This window comes from Hypanus sabinus, chromosome 12 (assembly GCF_030144855.1).
Source record: "Hypanus sabinus isolate sHypSab1 chromosome 12, sHypSab1.hap1, whole genome shotgun sequence".
Taxonomy (NCBI): domain Eukaryota; kingdom Metazoa; phylum Chordata; class Chondrichthyes; order Myliobatiformes; family Dasyatidae; genus Hypanus; species Hypanus sabinus.
Window position 1 is genome coordinate 106,242,129 of NC_082717.1, and position 19,864 is coordinate 106,261,992.

At 45.3% G+C, this 19,864-nt stretch overlaps 3 protein-coding genes and 1 long non-coding RNA gene across 4 annotated transcripts; 3 read left to right on the forward strand and 1 right to left on the reverse strand.

The window, feature by feature from the left end:
* The first annotated feature begins 1,809 nt into the window (after window positions 1-1,809).
* On the forward strand, window positions 1,810-2,801 carry LOC132403249 (late histone H2A.2.2). Its single transcript, XM_059986676.1, has one exon. It carries the CDS (start codon window positions 1,814-1,816, stop codon window positions 2,201-2,203), a length of 390 nt encoding a protein of 129 aa, XP_059842659.1. The 5' UTR covers window positions 1,810-1,813; the 3' UTR covers window positions 2,204-2,801.
* A 5,592-nt stretch (window positions 2,802-8,393) lies between these two features.
* LOC132402416 (histone H4) lies at window positions 8,394-8,705 on the forward strand. Its single transcript, XM_059985274.1, has one exon. The coding sequence runs from the start codon at window positions 8,394-8,396 to the stop codon at window positions 8,703-8,705; it is 312 nt and encodes a 103-aa protein (XP_059841257.1).
* Window positions 8,706-8,712: 7 nt separating this feature from the next.
* Window positions 8,713-10,004, reverse strand: LOC132403263 (histone H3). Its single transcript, XM_059986691.1, has one exon. It carries the CDS (start codon window positions 9,998-10,000, stop codon window positions 9,590-9,592), a length of 411 nt encoding a protein of 136 aa, XP_059842674.1. The 5' UTR covers window positions 10,001-10,004; the 3' UTR covers window positions 8,713-9,589.
* Window positions 10,005-10,009: 5 nt separating this feature from the next.
* Window positions 10,010-17,922, forward strand: LOC132403270 (uncharacterized). The gene is made up of 3 exons (XR_009515227.1): window positions 10,010-10,461; window positions 12,877-13,014; window positions 17,590-17,922. It is a non-coding gene; the product is annotated as an uncharacterized LOC132403270 (long non-coding RNA).
* Window positions 17,923-19,864: the final 1,942 nt, after the last annotated feature.

Genomic DNA, 19,864 nt, shown 5'->3' on the forward strand with positions numbered 1-19,864 from the left:
ATAGATCAGTAGCAGGTAATGGCAGAAAAATAGCAGATGGATTTTAACCTAGCCAAATGTGAAATGTTAACCTTGGTAGGTCAAATGTAAAGAGATAGTTAAAGGCAAGATCCTCAATAATGTTGATGAGCAGAGGGATCTTGGGCACCAAGTTCATAGCTCCATGAACGTGGCTACTCAGGTTGATAGGGTGATTAAGAAAGCCTATGGCAGGCTTACCTTTATTGGTTGAGACACTGAGTTCAAAAGTCATGAAGTTATATTGCAGTTTATAAAACTCTAGTTGGATCACATCTGGAGTATTGCTTACAGTTTTGGTCACACCATTATAGATGTTGAAGCTCTGGAGACACCAGCATCTCCTCCAAGGCCATGAGCATCATGAACACATCTGTGAACGATATTTCGTTCGAAGCAGGTGAGGCTTCCTGCTCGGCCATTATAAGAAATGATTGACCATCAGCTCCCGGGAGATCCAGACTGCCATGTGCCTGCTGCTGCTTGGGGAGCCGTCAAATCACGCCATGTCGCAAGTGACAAATGCATTGACCAAATACACCAGCTCCACAGGTGCTGACAAAACAAACTACAAACCCAATGGCTCAGTTAAGCACTACACAGTTTCCATGGAAGAGTCACGGAAAATATTTTAAGAGTCATGTCTTAGTTGCAGAAAAGTATTGTCAAAATATTAAGTATTTAATATTTCTCTTTCTGGAGGCAATATTCATCAGGGTGATGTTGATGACAATTAGTCACCCCCTGCCTGGTGAAGTTACTCTGTTCCTGCACACTGAACTAACACGGAGCTTCCCCTTCTCCTGCCCTGTTAGTTTGCCTCCATCTTCAAACACTTGTCCCACTGAACTCTCCATTAAAGGCGGACGAAGTTGCATGGGATTTTTGTATGCTCTCTGTTGTTCAGGTTATAGCTCTGTTTGGTCGTTTCCAGCATAAATTAACTGTCATATTGCAGTTCTCTGCTTCCACCAGTTTATGTTCCATGATGTGATGTGTTTTCACAAAGAAGGTTACATTCCCAGAGGCAGTTACGGAAGAATTAATTCACATTCTCTGTGGACAGTAACTAGGATTACGTGAGTGGTCATGCAGGGAGTCCACGTTCACAGAGAGATTTCCCATTGCTTTCTTTTGGTCTGTGTCAAATTTTATTCCTCTTTTGGTGGGGCCCGGGCCCAAGAATGTATAAGTACAGCAAACCCCGGGTCCGAGAGCCAGGAATGAGCTGATATTTCAACAATTTAAGCACCAAGCCATATTGTAAGCATCGGTCAGTCAGGGCTGGGGTGAGGGAGGTGTTCAGCTTGCTGCTCGGTGGGGTTTATTCGTCCCCGTGCTGAACTAAGGCTGCAACCTGTAACTAACAGGCTCCAGGACGGGCTTCGTGGCTGTCAACTTTAATTCTGAATATTATTTGTTTACTTTTTATAGTTTGAATAATTTGTTCTTTTTTTCCACGTTGGGTGTTTGAGTCTTTTTTAATGAGTTCTATTGGGTTTCTTTGTTTTGTAACTGAGATGAAAATCGAAGCTCTATATAGTTTGATAATAAATATACTTTGATGTTTGTTCAAAGTTCATATCCTGTCGGGGACTGACAGTTATTTTTCGCGCTTCTCTTGCTGCGGTCTGATCATTGGAGAATCGGACATCTCTCTGATTGGGTTATTCCACATCACCAATCCGAGAAAGCATTGCACCACCAATCGTAAGTGTCTTTCAGCAATTCTCCAAAAGCTATAAAATTGTGAATGCGGAATCATTTCCTCATTCTTTGTGAAAGATCGGCTAAAATGAGTGGACGAGGAAAAACCGGAAAGGCCAAGAGCAAGCCCAAGTCTCGCTCGTCCCGGGCCGGACTGCAGTTCCCGGTGGGCCGTGTTCACAGGCTCCTGAGAAAGGGTAACTATGCTGAGCGGGTGGGTGCCGGAGCCCCGGTCTATCTGGCCGCTGTGCTCGAGTACCTGACGGCTGAAATCCTCGAGTTGGCCGGTAACGCGGCTCGGGACAACAAGAAGACCCGCATCATCCCCAGACACCTGCAGCTGGCCGTCCGCAACGACGAGGAGCTCAACAAGCTGCTGGGAGGGGTAACCATCGCTCAGGGCGGGGTGCTGCCCAATATCCAGGCCGTGTTGTTGCCCAAGAAAAGCGGCGCGCCCGCCAACCCCAAGGGCAAGTAAAGAGACAAAGCGACAATTTAGAAACCCAAAGGCTCTTTTCAGAGCCACTCAGATTGTCTGTGGAAGGGCTGAGCACCGGCTGGGGTGGGTCCGGGGGATTTCCGTTCTGGGTGTCTGTCGTAGACAAGCGTCTTAAACTCTCAAAGACTTCCGTAGTTATTTGTGCACAGAGCGCCCTCTCAGCCCGTGCTCCCTCCCATTCCCGAACTGCCTAATTTTAGCGGTAAACAAAGACTTCGCCGCCGTCTCCATTTCCTGAATGAATGTAGAGCGGCGATTGGTAGTAAATCGCCTCATCTGTTGATGAATGAAACAGCCTCATTCACCAATTAACAGGCGGCAACAGGAAAAGCGCCAAAACTGATCGCCGAGATCGTGACATTTGTAAAGTCCACCAAAAGGAAAATTATTTTGTAGAACAGTTCAAAAGTAAATAATTACAAGTGTGTGTGAATAGGAGCCGTCACGAGACGCTAATCCATTCATAATATAGACTGTGAAATATGTTAAATGTACAAAGTAAATTTATTATTCAGATCTGTACGCCATATACAACTTGCAGGCACCCACAATCTATGAAAATCCACACACAACAAAGACCGACAAACAACGAATGTGCAAGAGAGGACAAATCGTGCAAATAAAAAAAAACCACTGAAATAATACGTAGAAACTAATCCGCAGAGTCCCCGAAAGTTAGTTTTGCGGTATGAGAGAGACTCGTATTGAATCACCGATCGGTATAAATGCTGATTCATAGAACATGACAGTTTTTTTTTAATCATTTAAAACGCATCAGGTTATGGACGGTTTGAAAAGTAGCTGTCGGGGCCGAGACTCCGATGTGAAGTTGTTCGGTGAAACGACCCTGAACCCATTCTGAGTCTCAAATAGATTCAGAATAGGGTTCAGGACAGTTGCATCACCTGAATGCAGGTAGTTAACTGCTTTAACGGCAATTAAACCGCATCAGCAAAAATCTGGTAACAATAAGCGCTTTGTGTAAATTTATGTTTTTCTGGACTCTCGATCCTCAAGAGAGAATAATGTGTCCATTCCCTTGATAATACTGTCCCCAATCACAACTATGTTTCTCTTCTTTCCCCCGTCATAAATAGTTCCCTGGACCATGGTGCTATATTTTAGTTGTTCATCCTTCTCACATGGAGCGACAACCTCAGACCCACTGAGCAAGTTCAATGGTTGGTAAAGCTGTAGAAGACACCAAAGTCAGTGGTATAGCGGTCAGGGAAAGTTATCCAGGAGACAACAGGATCCTGATGAACTGGGGAAGTGAGCCTATGAATAGCAGATGGAATTTAACACAAACAAGTGTGAGGTGTTGCATTTTGAGAACTTGCACAGTGAATGGTAGAGGTTTGGGGAGGGCCATAAAGCAGAGACGTGCGTTCCCTGAAAATAGAGACATGGGTAAACAGGATGGTGAAGCAGCCATCGGCAGACTTGCCCTCTTTGGTCAGTGCATCGAGTACAGGGGTTGGGCCGTACATCATGTTTCACCTATCCACGTTGGAGAGGCCACACTGTATTTGTGCAGTTCCGTCAGCCGGCGGATCTCATTCAGGTGGCAGTGGTGCAGCACACGTTCACGGGAATGTTACCGTGACTGGAGGCTTTGAGAAATAAGGACAGACTGAATAGATTATGTCTGTATTTCTTTAGAGAGTATGACGCTGAGAAAATAAAATCACAGGCAGCATTGACCAGTTGAATTATTTCAGTCTTTTCCCCAGGGTGGGGGAAACTAAAACTAGGAGAGGTTTAAGTTCAGAGAGAAGTTTAAATCTGACCTGAGGAGAAGATTTTCCACACAGAGGGTGGTGAGTATACGGAGTGAGCTGCCAGAGGAGCTGAAAATGTAGATAAATTTACAATGTTTGAAAAATATCCGGCTTTCCTCCCATCTCATGTGCACCGCCTGCACTGTCTTCACCCTGAAGTCTGACCACTCCGCGGTTCACACGTGATAGGGAGGGATGGAAAAGAGGAGATGGCACAGCATCATTGATGAAGGAGACCGTCACTGCAGTAATGATGGTGGATATCTCAGAGGCTCCTCACGGGACCCCGCGTGGGCGAATCTTAGAAATTAAAAGGTATTCACACTGCCACAGATGACTGGATTACCACCACTTCAGAATACCCTCAATTTCAGTGCCAAATGCAAATTTAAACATGCCAGATGTATTCTCATCCAAATTTTCAATATGCTTGACAAACAAAATACACAGCATCTTCACAGCAGTACCACTGGTCACAGGCCTCCAAACAAAAATAGTAATTTATTTATTTGAAAAAATCAGTTTATCAATCAACAGTCACATCCATATCATTAATATATATGACAAACAACATGGGTGCAGGCACAGATCCCTGAGGCATACCACTCCGATCTGGAAACAGTACGGATGTGTAGATGCAGGAGGACCACAGAGGGAGAAGAGCACTCTGTGAGATTTTGTCAGGATGTGAAGATGTTACAGAGGTAGTGAGGGGTTGAGGACCAAGGAGGGATGTGAGCCCAAGGAAAAGAACGGAAGCCTGCAGTATGGAGCTGGTGCAGTAAGGCACTGACAGACACATACCAAGCAGGAAAGGAAGGAGCCCACCGTGGAGAAGCAGTCAGGCCCACCAGACTCCACCAGTCCACTTCCAGATCCACATGGCAATGGCACAGAGTAAGCAGCAGCTCATCTGATCCAGTTGCTGTCTTCTCCATCTATCCCCATCAAACCCCAGGAGAAGACGATAATATCACCTCTCATTCTTCAAAACTGAATCAAGTACAGACGAACTCCACTTCAGTTCAGTCTCTTTTGTCCCACTAAGGATAATCTCACCCCCCCACCCCTGTGGACCACATCATCCCATTGCCACAGGAGCAATGTCAGTGATGTCACACACAAATGCCCCAGGAAGTGGCCTCATATCATGTGACATTCTGTCCACAGACTGGGAGTCGGGGCAGAGTGAACTCAGTTAGAGAGCCCCCACAGACACTTCCACAGTGGTTTCACAAGGATATTTCAGAGTCAAATCTGCAGTTGGGTAAGGGATACAGAATTTGGCACCAGGACCGAAAGGACAATGATTGAAATTGAAACTAAAGCAGAGAATGCTGGATACCCTCAGCAGCTCAGGAAGCATCTATGGAAAGAGGAAGAGAGTGAACATTTCAGGTCAGAATTTGGAAAGTGAGGGAAAAACAAGTTAAATTTAATCTGGGTAATTAAAGTGTTTGAGGAGACATTTCTGAAATATCATCAGCGACTCTGTTTCCACTGGCAGTATACTCCAGGTGCTCTGGGTTCCAGGGCCTTCTCAGATCCACTCTCACCCTCTTGCCCACTCGACCAATGATCTGGATGATAATGTGGTAAAATGGTTCAGCACATTTGCAGATGACAGCAAGATTGTGGGTGCAGTGGATAGCGAGGAATGCTATTGTAACTTGCAGTGTGATCTTGAAAGTGGGGTCACAGGTAGATAGGGTCGTAAAGAGAGCTCTGGGCACATTGGCCTTCATAAATCAAAACATTGGCTACAGGAGTTGGGATGTTATGTTGAGGTTGTATAACACATTGATGAGGCCAAATTTGGAGTATTGTGTGCAATTCTGGTCACTTATCTACAGTTAATCACCTGTCCCAGAGAACGTTTGAAGCTGTAACAACAGAGAGAGTAAATGCACATTAACTAAACATCAATCAGGCGAAGTGAACGGGGTTTTGTGAAAGTTTAACAATTACATTCGAATCTTTGGAGTAGGAACACAAGCTGCGGGTAAAGGAAACAGTGGTTGTCCTGAACTGAGATGTCCATTTGATAAGCTGCTCCTTCACAGGGTATCTGGAAAATGAAAGCTCACCGTGAATACTGAACTTACTGGTGACAGAAAGAGAGAGGGGAACATAAATTGTGACGATCAGGTAAGGAGGGAATAGAGAGAAACTGTGGGAGGAAGTGAGATGGTACATTTTTGTAGGAAAATCAGAATCACAATCAGAATCAGGTTTATTATCACCAGCATGTGATGTGAAATTTGTTAACTTAACAGCAGCAGTTCAATGCAATACATAATCCAGCAGAGAGAGAGAAAAAATAAATATAATAAAGAAGTAAATCAATTATGTATATTGAATAGATTGTTAAAAAATGTGCAAAAACAGTAATATTGTATATTTAAAAAAGTGAGGTCATGTCCAAAGCTTCAAAGTCCATTTAGGAATCGGATGACAGAGGGGAAGCAGCTTTTCCTGAATCACTGAGTGGGTGCCTTTAGGATTCTCCACCTCCTTCCTGATGGTAGCAATGGGAAGAGAGCATGTCCTGGGTGCTGGAGATCCTTAATAATGGACGCTGCCTTTCTGAGACACCGCTCCCTAAAGATGTCCTGGTTAATTTGAAGGATAGTGCCCAAGATGGAGCTGACTAGATTTACAACCTTCTGCAGCTTCTTTCAGTCCTGTGCAGTAACATCCCCCCCACCTCCATACCAGACAGTGATGCAGCCTGTCAGAATGCTCTCCACGGTACAACTATAGAAGTTTTTGAGTGTATTTGTTGAGATGCAAAATCACTTCAAACTCCTAATAAAGTATAGCCGCTGTCTTGTCTTCTTTATGACTACATCAATGTGTTGGGACCAGGTTAGATCCTCAGAGATCTTGACACTGAGGAACTTGAAGCTGCTCACTCTCTCCACTCCTGATCCCTCTATGAGGATTGGTATGTGTTCCTTCGTCTTACCCTTCCTGAAGTCCACAATCAGCTCTTTTGACTTACTGACAGTGAGTCAAGGTTGTTGCTGCGACACCACTCCACTAGTTGGCATATCTCGCTCCTGTACACCCTCTCGTCACCACCTGAGATTCTACCAACACTGGTTGTATCATCAGCAAATTCATAGATGTTATTTGAGCTAAGCCTAGCCACACAGTCATGTATATATAGAGAGTGTTGATCGTCAGCGAGGAGGATATGTTATCACCAATCCACATAGACTGTGGTTTTCCGGTTAGGAAGCTGAGGATCCAGTTGCAGAGGGAGGTACAGAGGCCCAGGTTCTGCAACTTCTCAATCAGGGTTGTGGGAATGATGATAATAAATGCTGAGCTATAGTCAATGAACAGCATCCTGACGTAGGTGCTTATGTTGTCCGGGTGGTCTAAAGCCCTGTGGAGACCCACTGAGATTGTGTCTGCTGTTGGCCTGTTGTGGCAATAGGCAAATTCCAATGGGTCCAGTTCCTTGCTGAGGCAGGAGTTCAGTCTAGTCATGACCAACCTCTCAAAGCATTTCATCACTGTCGATGTGAGTGCTACCGGGCGATAGTCATTAAAGCAGCCCACATTATTATTCTTAGGCACTGGTATAATTGTTGCCTTTTTGAAGCAAGTGGGAACTTCCACCTGCAGCAGTGAGAGATTGAAAATGTCCTTGAGTACTCCCGCTAGTTGGTTGGCCCAGGTTTTCAGAGCCTTACCAGGTACTCCATTGGGACCTTCCACCTTGTGAGGGTTCACTCTCTTTAAAGACAGCCTAACATCGGCCTCTGAGACGGAGATCACAGGGTCATCAGGTGCAACAGGGATCTTCACAGCTGTAGTTGTGTTCTCTCTTTCAAAGCGGGCATAGAATAGGCAATAAAGTACACTTCTAAATGTTGAGAGGTACAGAAGCTATCTGATGAAGAGGTTCCTGCCTGAAACGTTAACTCTGTTTCTCTGACCAGGGTTGCTGCTTGAGCTGTGTTTTACTTGAAATTCAGAATTCGCTTTCATTTTTCTCCAGAATATCATCGGTTAATTTTCGGAGCATTGAGCACACATTTCACGGGATTTGGGTCAGTTATCCAGGGCGTTAGCTGGTAATGTCACTGACCGATCTTCGATATCTCCTGTGCATCTGTTGTTTTTTTTCCGGGCGCTGGGTTTCTGTTTCGTTGCGGCCAAACCGTTGGAAACTGGAGGTGAGAGGCCGCCCTGTGCTGTCTGTCACGGACTGTCTCCACCCCTTCCCTCTCTCTCTCCCTCCCCGCACTGCCCGTAACTCTGTCTCCTCCCCTCTCACTCTCTGCGCGTTTCTCGGACAGGTCGGGGCGCTGTGTATAAAAGGCGACAGCAGCAGACAGCTCGTTACAGAACAACGACGGGAGTGAAGCGGCATTATGTCTGGCAGAGGGAAAGGAGGCAAAGGACTGGGCAAAGGCGGAGCCAAGCGGCACCGTAAAGTGCTCCGTGATAACATCCAGGGCATCACCAAACCGGCCATCCGCCGTCTGGCTCGGCGTGGCGGCGTCAAGCGGATCTCGGGTCTGATCTACGAGGAGACCCGCGGGGTGCTGAAGGTTTTCCTGGAGAATGTGATCCGGGATGCGGTCACCTACACCGAGCACGCCAAGCGCAAGACGGTCACTGCCATGGATGTGGTGTACGCTCTGAAACGCCAGGGCCGCACTCTCTATGGCTTCGGCGGTTGAACAAACCTTCGTTCTTCCAAACCCAAAACAAAGGCTCTTTTAAGAGCCGCCCACCAACTCACGGAGAGAGCAGGCCGCAGGCCATTGACCTGAAATTTTAACTCTTCAATTTTCGATTAAATTAAAAACGGGTGGATGGGGTTGTCAGGTAATTATTACGACACGGGATTGAAATCGGTCTGCGCGCTATCTGGTCACGGAGTGCGCCGTTAAGGGTCTGGAGATTAAATTCCCATTCTCTTAGCACAATAACCCAGTCAGAGAGCGGAAAGAAAAGCGCCGGAACCTCAGTTTCCCGAATGACCTGAAACTTAAAAAAACAAGCAGAAGTTCCTGTTTGACACGTTTTTGTTTCAACAGGCGTTGCCTGGCCTGCTGAGTTCCTCCTGCATTTCTGTGTGTCGACGCGCAGAATTTTTAGTCTGCAAAAATATGCATCGACTCAATCAAGATTTCATTTACAGTACCGCTTGTAACTCGCCAGTTTTAATGTTTCGTGTGATTCAGTTTCCAAAAGTAGAACCACCGTTTACACTCGCGGTGGGTCTGAGTATTTACACCATCAGGTTCTGTACAGGCCTCTCAGAAACTGCGGTCTAATGAGGACAAGGAATCCCTGACGGCGAGGGAGTTTACCTCTGGTGTTGGCGCTGCCGTCAACCCAACGGCAGCGAACTGCTCACTCTCAGTGTTAATCGGGTCCAGTCTGCAATAAACCGGGATGTCTTATTGAACATTACACAAAACACCCACAGGAGAAGGTCAGAGGGACACGGCGTGCAGTTAACACAAAAGCTGAGTGAATAGGAAATGACAGCCCTTTCCACTGCTGAGTTAGTGGCTCTGAAAAGAGCCTTTTGTTGTGCTTGGTGCCGAGGCCGGGTTCAGGCGCGCTCTCCACGGATGCGGCGGGCCAGCTGGATGTCCTTGGGCATGATGGTGACTCGCTTGGCGTGGATGGCGCACAGGTTGGTGTCCTCGAAGAGCCCCACCAGGTAAGCTTCACTGGCCTCCTGCAGGGCCATGACGGCCGAGCTCTGGAAGCGCAGGTCGGTCTTGAAGTCCTGAGCGATCTCCCGCACCAGGCGCTGGAAGGGCAGTTTGCGGATGAGCAGCTCGGTGGATTTCTGGTAGCGCCGGATCTCCCTCAGAGCCACGGTGCCGGGCCGGTAGCGATGGGGCTTCTTCACTCCGCCCGTGGCTGGAGCGCTTTTCCGCGCCGCTTTGGTGGCCAGTTGTTTGCGGGGAGCTTTCCCTCCGGTCGATTTGCGCGCCGTTTGCTTGGTCCGGGCCATTCTCTTTCAGCAGTCCGAGTACTGGGATTGGAATGCTAGAGGGACTCCGCGACCGATTTTTAAAGGGTTCAAGGGCTGCCTAACTCCCCAATGATTGGCTGTAAGAGAGTCCCAGTGCTGATTGGCTATTTTTCCTTCATCAGTTTGAAGCTGGCGGGTGGGGGAGGTGGTTTGCTTGGACTATACAATGAAGCACGTTCTCTGGAGCTGAAACGTTGCAGGGTGTTATCTGATGATGAGGTTCCTGCCTGAAACGTTAACTCTGTTTCTCTGACCACAGTTACTGCCTGAGCTGCATCTTGAATGACAGAATTCTGGTTTTCGCTTTTGTTCTTTTTCCAGAATATCATCAGTCAACTTTGGGAGCATGGAGCACAAATCTGAAGAGGCACAAATCAAAGACGAGAAAGACTGCAGGACTGGGGGTAAAAGATGAGAACACTGAGCAAGAAATTGGGGAGGTGAGCAAGAAATACGAGGTGGTAGATGATCGGCGAAACCGGGAGAGGGGGATGGGTGAAGTAAAGAGCTGGGAAGTTTATAGGTGAAGGAAATAAAAGGCTGGAGAAGGGGGAATGCTCTGCCCCAGAAGACAGTGGAGGCCGTCTCTGGATGCATTCAAGAGAGAGTTAGATAGAGCTCGTATAGATAGCGGGGTCAAGGGATATGGGGAGAGGGCAGGAACGGGGCACTGATTGTGTATAATCAGCCATGATCACAGTGAATGGTGGTGCTGGCTAGAAGGGCCGAATGGCCTACACCTGCACCTACTGTCTATTGTCTATTGAATCTGAAGGAGAGGGTAGAAGACCATGGAAAAAAGGAAAGGCGGAAGAGAACCGGAGGGAGGTAATGAACATGTAATAAGATGAGAGAGGGACCTTCTGAATTGCCCCCAAAATCTCCGGCCACTGCTGTTCTGCCATCATTCCTGCTGGTGTCCCCTTTCAGCCAACTTCAGCCAGCTCTTCCCTCATACCTCTGTATGCTGATACATCTGACTTTAGGTTAAGCCTCTGAAACTACAGGATGAATTCTTTATTATGATGACTGCTTCTGAAGGATACCCTTACCTTAAGCTCCCTAATCATATCTGGTTCATTACAGAACACATTTGCCTTTCCCTTAGTGCCCACTAGGAGAAATTTGTATCCCACATCCTGGCTACCATTTGGAGGCCTGTATATAAATCCTATTAGGGTATTTCCATCAGCGTATTTTTACCCTTGCATTTTCTTAACTTAGGATTTTACACCATCCAATCCTATTTCAGCTCTTGTTAAGGATTTGACTTCATTTTTCACTGTTATAAGTGATGAACAGACCTGATAGACAATGGGTTACAGAGTTAACCATTCCCCCCCCCTCCAAGAACCATGAACTATTACTGTTGCTATGCTGACCATGAGAAAGAGATGAAAAACAGGCAAGAACATTTGCTACATATAAGAGAGGGGAGAGAGACTGTTGATTTACTGTATTATGACTTCTGCAAGGGCTATTTATCTTCTACTAGTTTGCTCATAAACATTCCTCAGTGGACTGAAGGAGTGACCTTATTTGATGGACACAGTCTTTCAGAATTGATGGATAGCTGAGACCCCGTGAGTGGGGATAAAAGACAGGTCTGGAGAGACACCTTCCAGACACGCCACTGGACACTGATTGAGTGTTGGAACCCACAAGAAAGATGGGGGCTTCAAAGACCAAACCAGGAGGTCGGTCATTAAGGCTATCAGTGAAAAAGCAGGGCTGGTGGGAGCTTGTGTGTGTGTCCACTCATGCCAGAGTGACGAGTCCACCACAGAAGAACGGTCTGGCTGAAGACCAGAGGGGTCATAACTGAATGACCACAACGATATGACGGATTAAGAAAGCAAAGTAAGGTTTGCCTGACTGTAGCTGTTACATCTCGCTCTCTCTCTCTCCAACGATTACAACAAACATAACTACATCAGCATTTATGAACTGAACTGAACTTTATACTTTTCTATGACAATTTATTTACCCCTAGACATCGATAGAGCTTGTTTATTATTGCTTATAATTATTCCTACACTTTAGGGTTTATTGCTGCTAACTTGTTTTATATGTATATTTGCATTATTGATATGGTTTTGCTTATTTTTATTAATAAACACTTTTAATTTGGTACCACCAGACTCCAACGGATTCTTCTTTCTCTGCTGGTTAGACACTCAGTTACAGGGTATGTAACATCACCAACAGCGGCAGCCCACTCCCTCTCCCAACCAGTCTGTCCTCTCAATACAATCTGTACCCTTGGATGTTACGCTCCCAATTTTGACCCTCTTTCAGACAAGACTCAATGATGCCCACAACATCATAAATCATCTAAAACTCTATTGTGTGCATTCAAATCTACCACCTTCAGTCCTGTATTCATCACACTTTTTGATTTTGTCCCCATGTTACCCCACTGACTGCAATTTTGCCCCATCATCCTGTCCTTCCTCGGTCTCACTACACACCACATTGCTGTTATTAGCAGGAGTGTTGAATGCAAGCATAAGGAAGTCACACTGCACCTCTATAAGACTTGAATCTGACAAGGCTCACCAGGACTCTGCCTGGATTAGAGTGGAGGAGCTCAAAGGAAATGTACGACAGACTTGTGTTTTTCATAGAATGTCAGAGGTGGGGGGAAGAACCATTCGTAGGGGAATTGAAGGTCAAGGGGAGAAGGCAGGTAGGTGGAGATGACTCCATGGTCAGATCAACCATTATTCTTATTAAATGGTAGACTAGGCTTGATGGGCCAAATGGCCAACTCCTGCTCTTATTCTTATGTTCTTATAACTCAGTCATTCATGTCCTGGCAACATCCTCATGAACCTCCCCTGCATTATTTCCAGTGTTGGCCAGAAGAAACTGCAGTCTGATGGAAGACCGGGGAAGCAGACTTCGTTTCCCCCATTTTGTGGATTCTGAACAGTTTCTGGCTCTTGGATAATCTAATCAGAGCAACTGAATGTGGATACTGGAGGCTTCAGGTAATGATCTGCTGAACCTGAGACCATTCTCAAGCAAATAGCTGTTTGTTATGTGAAGGGAATGGACTCTGAACTGATCCTTGCTCTGGGACAATCTAATCAGAGCAATAAACCTGAGACCATTCTCAGAGGAGTAGCTGCTTGTTCTGTAAAATGCCAGACTTGCAATCGGTAATCTCGTTAAACTCTGTCTGGGTTGCCTCATTTAGCTGGTTTGGACCAGTCAGAGTGTAAAGACACAAATACACAGGGCTGGGGTGGGCAGAGCTGTGAAACAATGTTGGCTGTAGCCCTGTACGATGACCAGTAAGAAGGTGACCTTGAGCCAATGGTTCAATTGATGAGGAACCGTATTAGACTCAGGAGCTCCAAGTACGCAGGGGCGATAACTCTCCAGCAGCCAGAGACCACCCATCACAGATAAGGAGGACCCCACGGACACGTGGAGATCGGGACCACGAGGAACACTTGGCCAGCGTAGACTCCTTTCCCAGGTAATAGGTGAATGATGCTTTGACATTCATTGCTGGGTGGTTGGTGCAGAGAAACAGGGAAGTGTTGTTACACTCTCAGACACGTGAACAGTGATGGATTTTGGGAAGTTGAGGCAGGCCCAGCCTTTCACGGTGAATGACAGGGTTCTGGGGAGTGTTAATGAACAGAGAGATCTTTGGATACAGGAACATAGTTCACTGAACGTGACAACACAGCTGGACAAGGTAGTGATGAAGGTGCATGGAATGCTTACTTCATCAGCAAAGGCACGGAGAGGAGATGGGACATCACATTACAGTTGTACAAATCATCCTTTAGGCAACACCCACAATTCCCTGTGAAGTTCTGACTCCACACTATAGGAAGGATGTGAGTAATCTGGAAAGGTGCACAGAAGATTCACCGGGATGTTGCCTGGACTGAAGGCCTTAAGTAATGAGGGAAGTCTAATGGCGGGGACTGTTTTCCCTGGAGTGAAGGAGGCTGAGAGGAGACCTGGCAGAAGTTTATGGATAAGATGGAGTCAGAATCTTCTTCCCAGAATGGAAATGTCAAATTAAGAAGGCATGGCTTTAAAGTGACAGGCTGAGAATTTACAGATGATGTGCAGGGCAAGTCACAGTTTAATTTGATTTACAGAGTGGTGGGGACCTGGTACGGTCTGCCATTGGAAGTGGTGGAAGCAGATATGATAGTGACATTTCAGAGGCTTTTAGACAGGAAATGGAAGGAAATGAATGACATGCAGGCAGAAGAGATTCAGTTTCATTTGGCACTGTGGGAAGAAGAGCCTGTTCCTGTGTCGTACTGTTTGGTTTCTGGGTCAACGACAGGGACATGAAACTCTTTAGCCAGGGGCCCACACCAGTGTATCTGTGACAATGAGTAGGGTCCTCAAGAGTGTTGGGGAACAGAGAGTCCAAGGAGTACCAGTACATAGTTCTCTGAAAGTCTAGACAGGGTGCCGAGGAAGGCATTTGCCACACGGCCTTCATCAGTGTGGCTTGCAGTACAGGAGTTGGGACTTCATGTTGTCACTGTACAAGGTAGTGGTGAGACCACAATGTATTGTGTGCCGTTCTGGACACCCGCTTATAGGAAGAATGTCATTAAGCTGGAACGTGGCAGAAGGTTTAGGGGAGTCGAGAACTGGAGGACATCATGTAAAAAGGAAAAGACCCAAAAGGGACCTGAGGAGCAAAATTTTCCACACAGAGGGCGGTGGGTATATGGTACGAGCAGCCTGAGGAAGCTGCAGAGGAGAGTACAATTACAATGTTAACAGGTCTTTGTACAGGTACATGGATAGGAGAGGTTTCGAGGGAATGGGCCAAAGACTGACAAATGGGATTTGCACAGGTAGACCTCTTGGTCAGAATGGATGAGCCGGGCCGAAGGGCCAGTTTCTGTCCTGTGCAACTCTGACTCTGTAAGTGAAAACTGGGCAGGACTGGAGACTCCCCACTCCAGGTGTAGAAGGTTCACATATGACAGGGAGGGATCTCGGGGGGAGGGAAGAATGTTGCACTATTGATCCAGGAGACAGTCGCTGCAGTAATGAGGAAGGACGTCTCAGGAGGTTCTTCACACATGTGAATGGCATTTAGGAATAAATAAAGTATCACACACATTGCTGAAATTATACTGTTAGTCTCCCAGCAGTTGTTGGGAGATTGAGGAGTAGGTATGTTGGTAAGTCACACAGAGGTCTAATGGGAACAGGGTTAGACCAATCAGGCACTTTAACTCTCCCAAAATTAACCAGATCACCTCTGTGTGAAAGGATTAGAGGTGGAATTTTGGAAGAATATCCAGGACCATAACACATAGGAGAAGAAATAGGCTATTTGACCTGCACAAGGACTCTCTAGTCCCATTGCTTCTCAGATTTTTAAATTTTTTCCCTGTATGGAAAATACAGTTTTCATTTGTATATGAAAACTGCTTGACCACACACGTCCTTGCAATGGAAAGCATCTGCCACTTCTTTCCCCAGTCTCCTAAGTCCTCCTGCAGACTCCCAGCTACCTCAACACTTCCTCCCCCTCCACTTATCTTTGTATTATCCACTGAAGCGGCCACAAAGGCATTGATTGTCAACAAAACCATTGACATATAATGTGAAAAGAAGCGGTCCCAACAGCAACCCCGGCGGAACAGCATGAGTCACCAGCTGTCAACCAGAAAAGGTCCCCTTTATTCCCACTCTTTGCCTCCTATAAGTCAGCTAATCTTCTGTCCATGTTAGTATCTTTCCTGTTACACCACGGGCTCTTACCTTGTTAAGCAGCCTTACGTGCAGCATCTTGTCAAAGGCCATCTGAAAATCCAGTAAACAACACCCACTGACTCATCTTTATCGATCCTGCTTGTTATTTCCTTAAACGATTTGTCAGGCAACATTTTCCCTTAAGGAAACTCTGCTAACTTTGGTTTACTTTATCACGTGCCTCCAAGTACTCTGAAACTTCACCCTTCATAACGGACTCCAACATCTTCCCAACCACTGAAATCAGGCTAACCAGCCTATAATTTCCTTTCTTCTGCCTCCTTCCCTTCTAAAAGAGTGGAATGATACTTCAAATTTTCCAGCCCTCCAAAACCATTCCAGAATCTAGTGAATCATAAAGATCATTACTAATGTCTCCACAATCTCTTCAGCTATTTCTCTCAGAACCTTGGGGTGTTGGCCATCTGATTCAGGGGACTTAATCTACCTTCAGATCTTTTAGCTTCCCAAGCACCTCACCTTAGTAATAGCAATTACACTTACCTCTGCCCACTGGCACACTTGAGTTCCCTCTCTTGGGATCCAGCACCACCTAGATTTTCCCAATCTACCTGCATATTGAAATCTCCCATGATAATTGTAACCCTATGCTTTTTACAAGCCTTTTCAGCTCATTTCTAATTTCCAACCCACATCCTGGCTACTGTTCAGATGCTTGTACGTATTTGACTCCCATCAGGGTCTTTTTACCCGTGCAGTTTCTTAACTCTCCCCTCAAGGCTTCCACATTTCCCGTCCCCTCTGCCTACCTGCCTGTCCTTTCAATACAATGTTTATCCTTGGATGTTAAGCTCCCAACTATAATATTCTTTCAGCCACGAATCAGTGATGCCCATGACATCATAATTACCAATCTGTAACTGCACTATAAGATCATCTACCTTATTGTATATACTGTGTGCAATCACCTTAAGATCTGCATCCAACACCCTTTTCAATTTTGCCCCCACGGTACACTTCACCTCATCACAATGACTACAATTTTGCCCTATCATCGGCCTGTTCTTCCTCACAGTCTCACTTGTATACCAACTGCTACATCCTCAGTCCTATCACTCGGCTTCCCACCATCCTGCTGAATCGGCTAACCCCCCCACCCCCCAGAAACATGTGGCGTGTGGCCAAGTGATTAAGGCGTTGGACTAGCGATCTGAAGGTCTTGAGTTCGAGCCCCAGCCGAGGCAGCGTGTTGTGTCCTTGAGCAAGGCACTTAACCACACATTGCTCCAGTCCATCCAGCTGAAAATGGGTACCGGAAAAGTGCTGGGGGTTAACCTCATGATACACAGGCGTCCCATCTGCAGGGGAGTCTCGTACTCTGTTGCTTCACACCATGGAAACCGGCATAAGCACCGGCCTGATGAGCCTATAATGCTCTGGACAGACTTTAACTTCAACTTAACCCCCCCCCCCCCCCCCACAGGTATAGCAAACCTGCCCACAAGGATAATGGTCCCCCTCAGGTTCAGGTGTAACCTATCATTTTTGAAATGGTCATGCCTTCCCTAGAAGAGATTCTAATGATCCAGCAATCTGAAACTGTGCCTCCAGCACCAACTCCTCAGCCATGCATTCATTATTGAGAAATATATCTGACATAACCACTATATATACCTGAAATATAATCACTATGTATTAGCTATTTACTATACTATGTAATCACTTCTAGGTACCGAATATTAATATGTATTATTTTCTAGATACATTTTGTTATGTGTTGTTTTCGCTAGATACTTTGTACACTTTAGCTGCTTATTATGGCACTTACAGAACACCTGTTTGTTTTGCAGCACTATTAGCTGAGATGTATCCCATGTATTACACTCAGCCTTTGTTTAGTACGAGATAACGGTGGCGGACAGGATGCTGCGAGCAGGAATGTAATGTGAGGGAGGTTGTCTGGAAAACGTAATCTTGGCCAGGAATAAGGCCCCAATGCGAACGGGTGAAACATAATGGTGGCTAGGCAAAAGCGATTAATTAATTCATATATAAATGATATGCAACTAAAACTCGATTGGGTATGGCGATGAAACCGAAATGTAACTGAGATAAGTAATTACTATAAAGAATGCTGTACACCGGAGCTCGGTGGGCTTTCGGTGACAAGTTCATTGATTGCCTCAGCCTTTGTTTGCAAATAAAGGTTTAAACTTCTCGAAGAATTGTCTGCGTCTCCTGGTCATTTCAAGTAACCACGACATCATCTGCCTATTCTTACCCTAACTTTTTGCTCCCCTGTCATGATCTCCCCATTCACCTCTGAGCTACAGAGCCAGACTTGGTGCCGGACACTTGACTGCTGTGACTTTCCTCTGCTAGGTCACCCCCCCCCCAGCAACAGTATCCAGAGAGGGGACATTTCACTTGTGATCACAATAATCTGTTGGACTGTGATATTGTAAGTGGCCTTAGGTCTGTTACCCCCGTCCGGCGGTGTAGGACAGTCAACATGGGAACTGTGTATCCTCAGTGGTAGCGGGTTCTAGGCCTCAAGCCTCGGCCTTGCCTTCTGCTGCAGACCGGGTGAGGGACGTGGAAGGCTGCAGCGTAGTTGAGCTCGGCTGGGGCTTGGCCTCGCCCGTCGGTGCTGCCCTCTTGTGTTCAAGCGGTGGCAAGACAGGCTGGATTGCATGCGTCTGCACACTGCAGGGAGACGGTACCATCGATCGCTGGGCACTGTCACCAGGGTCATGGACCATAGAGGTTTTTTCTTCGGGTGAATATGCTTGTTTGCATATTTTTATTGTCACGTGCTACTTTTGAATGGTTGCTTGTTATTTTGAATGTTTTGCACCTTGGCCCCAGACAAACGTTGTCTGGTTCAGCTGCATGGTTTGAATAATTAAACTTGCTTTGATGAATTCCATCTGGGTTATCCACGTTCTGTGGTAACCTTACTACTAGTTTTGCAGTTATTAGTTAATTTATTTACCAACATTCACATCCATATTATTAATATACATGCCAAAAAATGGGGTAGCGGACACGGATCTCTACAGCACATCACCCGTCACAACTCAACGATCCGGGGGGTGCTGCCCCGCCCCACTGCCAATGAAACTACATTCTTACTTTTTTTTTTAATTCTTTAATTTTTATTGAATACAAACAAAAGCACTGAACATATGCTCAGAAAGCCAGAAAAACATACATAAGCAGCAACAAATATAAAACTTCAAACAAACAAATAAAAAAGAAACTCCACTCTCAATAGAAGGAACTATATCTAAAAGGAGTCACAAAGCAAAACATTTAGAGAAATAATCCGAAACGTTGACAAATTTGTACAGTCTTTACAGCTTTCTGGTTATGGGAAGCTTTCAGAGCATGTATAGTTTGAAGTCTGATGTAAAAAATATAAATGAAAGTTTCTTATTGCTGTATAATTGATATAAAATTTGCTGTAAATTAACAAAAGATTTATGATAAAAAAGATCCCTATGAGATTTGATATTATTAGTAAACCAAATAAAATATTTTCAAACCAAAAAGTAAAATCCTCATTAATATATTGATCTATAAATTGACAAACATCAACCCAAAATGTTTTAACACATTTACCATCCCAAAACAGATGGAAAATATCCTCTGGTTATAAACCACAAAAAGAACAGTTAGTTTCAATATCAGAATTAAACCTTGTCAAATAAACATTGGTTGGATAATATCTATGTATAATTGTAAATGAAATTTTAAAAAATTTATTCCTCAATAAAAATGTATTAAATAAGCCCTAAATACTCCTCCACCTCAGATTCCCTAAGTGACTATTCCAAAAACTAACAGCTGTCGGAATAGAAGTAATGTCTTTTTGAAACAAACTTCTAATACTTCTATTATTTTTTTAAAAACATGGAGGAAAACAAATCTTTCCTACAGCTGTACTGGATGGATCTAAGTTGGGTAATTCAACTACCAAATATGATGTATTTCTAAACAACATAATTACACCACAGGGAATTGCATCTGTAACAACAGCAAATTCTTCTGGAGTCACAGGAAATTCAAAGGTGGATAAAAACTCAGTATAACTCAATAAAGTACCGCTTGAATTAAATAACT